At 37.1% G+C, this 8,128-nt stretch overlaps 2 protein-coding genes across 2 annotated transcripts; both read left to right on the forward strand.

The window, feature by feature from the left end:
* Positions 1-240: 240 nt before the first annotated feature.
* LOC100216007 (uncharacterized) lies at positions 241-1,832 on the forward strand. Its single transcript, NM_001142000.1, is given in 3 exon segments — positions 241-339; positions 703-925; positions 1,622-1,832. Coding segments are annotated over 3 exon segments (444 nt in total). The 5' UTR covers positions 241-247; the 3' UTR covers positions 1,751-1,832.
* Positions 1,833-4,931: 3,099 nt separating this feature from the next.
* On the forward strand, positions 4,932-7,437 carry LOC100037901 (hemoglobin subunit epsilon). Its single transcript, NM_001097335.2, is given in 3 exon segments — positions 4,932-5,081; positions 5,399-5,621; positions 6,250-7,437. Coding segments are annotated over 3 exon segments (444 nt in total). The 5' UTR covers positions 4,932-4,989; the 3' UTR covers positions 6,379-7,437.
* Positions 7,438-8,128: the final 691 nt, after the last annotated feature.

Genomic DNA, 8,128 nt, shown 5'->3' on the forward strand with positions numbered 1-8,128 from the left:
TTACATTTAGGAACAGTGTGATATTTAGTGGCACAGAGCCAAAACAAGAAAAGAAGACTGAAGAGAACAGATATGAGATTCTGCAATGTCAGTTTTAAAATTGCTTCATCAGTTGTGACTAAGGCATGAGGGTGAGAGCAATTTCCTGATGCAGCACAAAACCAGCATGGGAGTGACCAAGTGTGACCACCTATAAATCTCAGGAAAGTAACTCATGTAGTTCAGAGCTACTCACAAACCAACAACCATGGTTCACTGGACAGCTGAAGAGAAGGCCGCCATTACCTCTGTGTGGCAGAAAGTCAACCTGGAGCAAGATGGCCATGAGGCACTCACAAGGTAATGCAATCAAACCCACAACTGGGGAAAGTACTGCTCTGAGCTGATACTTTATAATCATTGCTATTTTTGTACATTCTTTAATGTAGAAAATGTATAATTGACAAATAGGAGCAAATGGGACACAAAACTTCCATTTTAGTTTTATTTTCTATTCCACTCAGCATATTTTGCAGTCATATACTGTTCATGCCATAGTTTTTTAGAGTCATTCCCAACCGTATGAAATTAAGATGTTATGATTAGGTTACTGTGTACACAATATGTACAGATTTTTTTTATTTAAATGTATTTTCTGAGGTATAACACATAGCAGTCCTTTTATGTAAATATGTAAACTTTTTATTTTTTTTTTCTCTACAGGCTGCTGGTTGTGTACCCCTGGACCCAGAGATACTTCAGCAGCTTTGGAAACCTCTCTAATGTCACTGCTGTGTCTGGAAATGCCAAGGTTCGTGCACATGGCAATAAGGTCCTTTCAGCGGTTGGCAATGCCATCGCCCATCTTGACAATGTGAAGGGCACTCTCCATGACCTCAGTGAGACCCATGCCTTCAAGCTTCATGTGGATCCTGAGAACTTCAAGGTATGTATTAACAATTTGAACATGTAAATCTGCCTGTGTGTCAAAAATAAGTCAATACTCTGCTCAGGTATGATCAGATCCCAGTCAGACATGCTGGCCAATCTGTTAGGTCAGTGATTCAGTAGCCCTATATATATATATATATATATATATATATATATATATATATATATATATATATATGGCCATCAACTGAACAGACTGCAAGCATTTCTTTAACCTTTATCAGCCCTCTTGATGTGGTGTGGGGTAAAATTGACCATAGATTTAGTGACTGAAATAGACTGACTTGGCCATGGGTGGCAATCATCATTATATTGTTATAATTATAAGGTAGGACAACAGTTAATATGAACTAATGCTAACATTTAAAAATTATAGATATTGTTGCTTTTTTGTTTAGCAGTGTTTTGATAGTTTTGCTTTTTAACATATTTTAAAGGGGCTGCTCATAATAAAATAAAGTTTTGTTTTAATATAGAATTGAATTAGAATATGATTTACAGTCGCATTTATTTATTTGAAGTGTATATGCTAATTAAAGCAAATATCTTTAAGCTTTCATGCAAGGTGGAAAAATCAAAACCCTGAACAGAAGCTGGAGGGAAGGCTAGAAGTTAAAAATCAAGTTGGAGAAGCCTTCTTCCCCTGTATATGATGTGTGATACATTTTAAAAGTTTTTTTTTTCTTTACAGCGTCTTGGTGAAGTGCTGGTCATTGTCTTGGCTTCAAAACTGGGAACAGCTTTTACTCCTCAAATCCAGGGAGCCTGGGAGAAATTTGTTGCAGTTCTGGTTGATGCACTCAGCCAAGGATACAACTAAAATGGTGTACCAGTGCTGTACTGAGGTTATGGATACTTTTATGTACATGTTGCACAAATTTAAATAAAATGAGCTTGTATAATACATGTGTGTAGTTTGGTTTATATTTATACTGTATATGTATAAAAAAAAATAGCAGCACTGTATGTTAGATCACAAAACTTTTTTGAAGCATGGTGACATTTCAAGAGTATCCTCTCTCTTCCATAAAAATTGGTGGACTTGAACAGAGTTCTGCTTATTTTTAATTATATTTTGTATTTTGGGATGCTATATGTATATGTGCGTGTGTGTATAATAAATAAATAAATATATATATATATATATATATATACAGTATAATACATACAAAGTGTAGAAATGTTGCCTATTTCACTATTCATATAGATACGATTAGGTGAACACAGGTATGGCTTACTGATACATTAAACATAATAAAGCCATGATCCATGATCTATTCCAAGGAAACTTGTGTTTAGGTACCGTCTTAACTGCAGACCTGTCCTTGAAGGGGTGGAGTTGGGAGAGCTTACATTAACCGATGAGAAGCCACCCTCCCAACTCTATATAATAATCATAGAAATGTTGCTCATCCTATGTTTCAGATAAACAGGATTGGGTGCACACAGGTGTAACATATCATAAATGAAATGTAATAAACCCAGACACTCCATATTGTTTAAAAGGAAAACTAAATTCTAAATGTCCACAAATTAAAGAGAAAACTTCTAAAAAAAACCAAAACACTTTGTATATAGTTTTTACAAAGTATAAATTATGCATAAGTTGACTTGCCCCTTCAAGATCTTTTTTCTTGGGGGGAGAAAGGGGGTTGCAGGAATGTAGAGGGCCCAGTGGGGCCCTAATAAATGAGAAGTTCTACAATATCATAGTAGAAAATGTAACTTTTCCAATATTTGGGGCCCTAAATTACATTTTCTGTGGGGCCCAGTAACATCTAGTTACATGACTGCTCTTTATGACTCAAAAGGTAAACTAGATGCTTAGCAACATGTTTTTGTTGTTTTGATGGACTTGCAATCTTAGACCTCATCATTTAACTACTGATGTACTTTATGGGTTGTCTGGTGTTCAATTTTACATCTTTAGATTTTCAGCTGAATGCTGCTTTCCACCTTGTGCTGCAGTTTTTATATTACTTTGACTGTACCCTGTGACATAACAAAGAGTCTGGGATTCTAAAACAACAAATAAACACATACATATGCAAAGCATAGGACATTATGTAGGCTAGAAATAGTCAAGAGAAGCAATGTCAGATTTGTAAGAGATGAAGAGGGAAATGTAATAAAAGTTGCAAGTGAAAAAAAAAATTGTACTGATAAGAAAAAATTTGCATTTCACAATGTAATATTTTTTGTTAGATAGCTATTGCATTGTGAATTTTAATTGCACACTTTTAAGGCATGCTTGAAGGTGGTGTAATATTTTGGAGCAAACATAACTTTTACTACATACATTATTATACACCGGGCACCGGTGCCAACTATAGAATGTGCAACCTTTCTTCCACTGACAGAAGTGATTGCTAAGCAGTTTGCGGGTTAGCAAAAGCTATATATTTTCCAACAACGTTTGTTACATTTGCATGCTTGTGGGGTCAGATTTGTGTTGATTGGTGCTTCTTCGAAAGGAACCTTTATGATATTACTCATATTTTCTGCGGTAGATGAGCTGCTGAACTATAACTAATGCTGCAGCCAAAGCAGTTCCAAGACAACCTGCTGCTGAGTTAAAAAAATAACATGCATCTGAGTTAAAAAAAAAAACCATAGAGGCCTTCTATAACTAATTAGCAGTTAATTTACATAAACATTACATATTTGCACCTAAATTATCTGCTGATTGGTTGTACATGTATGGGATCCCTTATCTGGAAAGCTGTTATCCATAGCACCCTGAATTATGGGATGGCCATCTCCCACAGACTCCATTTTAATTCATTAATAAAAATGTTAAAATTGATTTCCTTTTTTATTAGTAACAAACTATTTGATCATTCATAAATAATGGTTCTTCTCTGTGTATGTGCATGAAACAGAGTTGTTTATTAATACTGTATTGAAGTCACAGACAAAACTGATTATAATACTCTCTGTATCCCCCAATGGCAGATACTTGGCTCATTAGGTCACACAAAGGGGCACATTTACTAACCCACGAATCTGAATCCGAATCCGAATTGGAAAAATTCCGATTGGAAAACGAACATTTTGCAACTTTTTCGTATTTTTTGCGATTTTTTTACGCCTTTACGACTTTTCGGAAATTGTCGCAACTTTTTCGTTACCAATACGATTTGCGCGAAAAAACGTGAGTTTTTAGTTACCAATACGATTTGCGCGAAAAAACACAAGTTTTTCGTAGCCATTACGATGCGCTTGTATCTTGTCGCGACTTTTTCGTATTCAGCGCTCGTAAGCGGCGGGCGAAACTTTCAGACTTAGCAAGATTTTGGAAGCCTCCCATAGGACTCAATGGCACCCTGCAGCTCCAACCTGGCCCAAGAAAAGTCACCATACTGAAGCTTGAATGAATCCAAATCTTTCGTACTCGGCGCGAAGGCTACGAAAAAGTTGTGACTTTTCGCGCAAGTTTTAACGCTACGAAAAAAATCGCAACATTTTGCGCAACTTTCGGAATGGGTACGAAAAAGGCGCGACTTTTCGCGCAAGTTTTAACACTACGAAAAAATCGCCAGATTTTGCGCAACTTTCGGAATGGCTATGAAAAAGTCGCGACAATTTTCTGAAAAATCGCAAAATACCGATCATTACGAAAAAAACGCAATCGGACGCATTCGGCCCGTTCGTGAGTAAGTAAATGTGCCCCAAAGTCTAGGAGAACAATTTCAACTTCACACTGCACACTTTGGTTTCTGCTGTGGCACCAGCAGGCACAAGGCCCACACATAATCTTCACTGTAACTATGGGCTACTTACTTACTGTATCCTCATTAGCTTAAACAGGTAACTGAAGGCACAGTTACTGAAGCATTGCTTCCAGTCTGGTCATATATCAGAATGCAATGTCAGTTTTAAAATTGCTTCATCAGTTGTGATAAGGCATGAGGGTGAGAGCAATTTCCTGATGCAGCACAAAGCCAGTATGGGAGTGACCTAGTGGGACCACCTATAAACCTCAGGAGAGTAACTTGTTTAGTTCAGAGCCCGACACTTGTCTTGCTACAAACAGTACCTACTCACAAACCAACAACCATGGTTCACTGGACAGCTGAAGAGAAGGCCGCCATTACCTCTGTGTGGCAGAAAGTAAACCTGGAGCAAGATGGCCATGAGGCACTCACAAGGTAATGCAATCAAACCCACAAACCCACAACTTTATAATGATTGCTGCTATTGTACTTTTTTTAATGTAGAAAAAGTATAATTGACAAATTATATTATTATTAGTTTTATATCCTATTCAACTCAACATATTTTGCAGTCTTATACTCTTCATGCCATATATGTTTAGAGTCATTTTCACATGTATAAAATTAAGATTTTATGATTAGGTTACTGTGTACACAGTGTGTACAGTTATTTTTTATTTAAATTTTCTAAGGTATAACACATTGCAGTCCTTATAACTTATATGCATACTCCTTGTTTTTTTTCACTACAGGCTGCTGGTTGTGTACCCCTGGACCCAGAGATACTTCAGCAGCTTTGGAAACCTCACTAATGTCACTGCTGTTGCTGGAAATGCCAAGGTTCGTGCACATGGCAAGAAGGTCCTTTCAGCTGTTGGTGACGCCATCACCCATCTTGACAATGTGAAGGGCACTCTCCATGACCTCAGTGAAATCCATGCCTTCAAGCTTCATGTGGATCCCGAGAACTTCAAAGTATGTATTAACAATTTGAACATGTAATTTGCCTGTGTGTCAAAAATAAGTCAATACTCTGCTGAGAAATTATCAGATGCCAGTCAGACATGCTGGCCAATCTGTTAGGTCAGTGATCCAGTAGCCCTATATATGTGGCCATCAACTGAATAGACTGCAAGCATTTCTTTAGCCGACCAGATAAGCAACTTTATCAGCCACTTTGGCCCTCTTGATGTGGGGTAAAATTGACCGTAGATTTAGTAAAACTGAAATAGGCTGAATTGCCCATGGGTGGCTATCACCATTATATTGCTATAATTGTAAGGTAGGACAACAGCTAACATGAACTAATGCTAAGGGATGCTTACCTTAAAAACATCTTTTATTTTAATGTAGAATTGTATTAGAATATGATTTAAGTTGCATTAATTTATTTATTTAAAGTATTTATGCTAATTAAAGCAAATATCTTTAAGCATTTATGCAAGGCAGAAAAATCAAACGACTGAAAAAGCTGGAGGGAAGGCTAGAGGTTAAAAACTTGAAGCAGCCTTCTACCCTTTTATGTGATGTGATATTGTGATACATTTTCAATGTACAGTAAAACCTCATTTTTATTTATTTTTTTATTTTTTTTGCTTTACAGCGTCTTGGTGAAGTGCTGGTCATTGTCTTGGCTTCTAAACTGGGATCAGCTTTTACTCCTCAAATCCAGGGAGCCTGGGAGAAATTTGTTGCAGTTCTGGTTGATGCACTCAGCCAAGGATACAACTAAAATGGCGTACTAGTGCTGTACTGAGGTTATGGATACTTTTATGAACATGTTGCACCAATTTAAAATAAATGAGCTTGTATAATACATGTCTGTAGTTTGGTTAATATTTATACAAATGTATTAAAAAAAAATGAAAAAAAATAAGGAGCACTGTATGTTAGACCACAAAACTTTTTTGAAGCATGGTGACATTTTAAGAGTATCCTCTCTCTTTATAAAGAGTAGATATTGTTGAAACATCACCATGTTTCAATAAAGGTTTGTTCATTTTTTCTTGTTATATTTTGTATTTTGGAATGCTGATTTCCCTTTAAGCAAGGATCTTATTTTGCTAATGCTGCAGTTTGGCTTCTATAAGCAACACATGTTGTCACCCAATCATATCTTTTTGAATTGTGGAATAATTAATCATAAATCAAATACTCCATCGCACTCAAGGCACTCCTGACCTCTTCCAAGGAAACTTGGCTTTTAGGTACCTTCTTAACTGCAGACCTGTCCTTAAAGGGGTGGAGTTGGGAGAACTTATATTAACTAGTGAGAAGCCACTCTCCCAACTCTATATACAAATCATAGAAATGTTGCTCAGTTCAGGTGAACAGAATTGGGTGTGACTTATATCATAAATCAAATGTAATAAACCCAGACACTTCATATTATTTAAACGGAAAACTAGATGCTAAACTTCCACAAAAAAGACACACTTTGTATATAGTATGTACAAAGTATAAATTGCAGGGAAGCAGAAGAAGAATTGCTTGCTTGTGGGGTCAGACTTGTGTTGGGTGGTGCTTCTTCAAAAGGAACCTGTAACTGCTGCTGCAGCCAGAGGAGTTCCAAGACAACCTGCTGTTAAGTTTAAAAAACATAACACGCATTTGGTTTGCCACCTCAGGATCAAATTCACACCTTCTAACTAATTAGCAGTTAATTTAGATACACATAACATATTTGCTCCTAAATTATCTGCTGATTGGTTGTACAGCTATGGGATCCCTTATTCGTAAACCTATTATCCAAAGCATTCTGAATTTTAATAAAATAATTAAAATGCAAAAATTGATTTCCTTTTTTTGTAACCAATTGCAGGATCAATAATAAATCAGCACATTTGAAATTGAACAGGTGAATCACTGTACTGTTAACAGGTTACATACACTCAAAAACTTTGATCTGACAACAAAAGCTCAGAACTTAGTTAGGATCTAAGAATGTATCCAACAGATTGGCCAAATACAGAACAGTAATAAAACAATGCACTAAACTCCACAGAACTAAAAACTTCAGTGCTCACACCCAGAATGGTATTACCATGGCTCCAAGGCTGTTTCAGAAATCCTGGGGCCCCATACTACTAAGCTATCAGCAACCTTCCCCTAGGAGGGCCTAATTATTATTCCACTGGTCATCTGAGCTTCCTGTGTGGTGGGCCCTGCCAACAAATAAAATGGGAGCCCCAATGAAAAAAGGCCCTCAGATGCATGGGCATATCCCTGATTCGCTCAACTTGATAATTATACCAAACCCCACACACTCATATGCAAGCCCTGCCCTGTTCATGACCCAAGAATTGGGCATTGCCATCTCTGGGCCTTTTGCCACATGGCCACTGATTATAACACCTTCTGTATCCCCCAATGACAGCTTGCTTGGCTCACAAGGCCACACAAGGTCTAGGAGAACAATTTCAACCCTGCAAAAACTGTACACTTTTGTTTCCACTGCTTCACCTGCAGGCATCAAGCCCACA

This window comes from Xenopus tropicalis, chromosome 9 (genome assembly GCF_000004195.4).
Source record: "Xenopus tropicalis strain Nigerian chromosome 9, UCB_Xtro_10.0, whole genome shotgun sequence".
Taxonomy (NCBI): Eukaryota; Metazoa; Chordata; class Amphibia; order Anura; family Pipidae; genus Xenopus; species Xenopus tropicalis.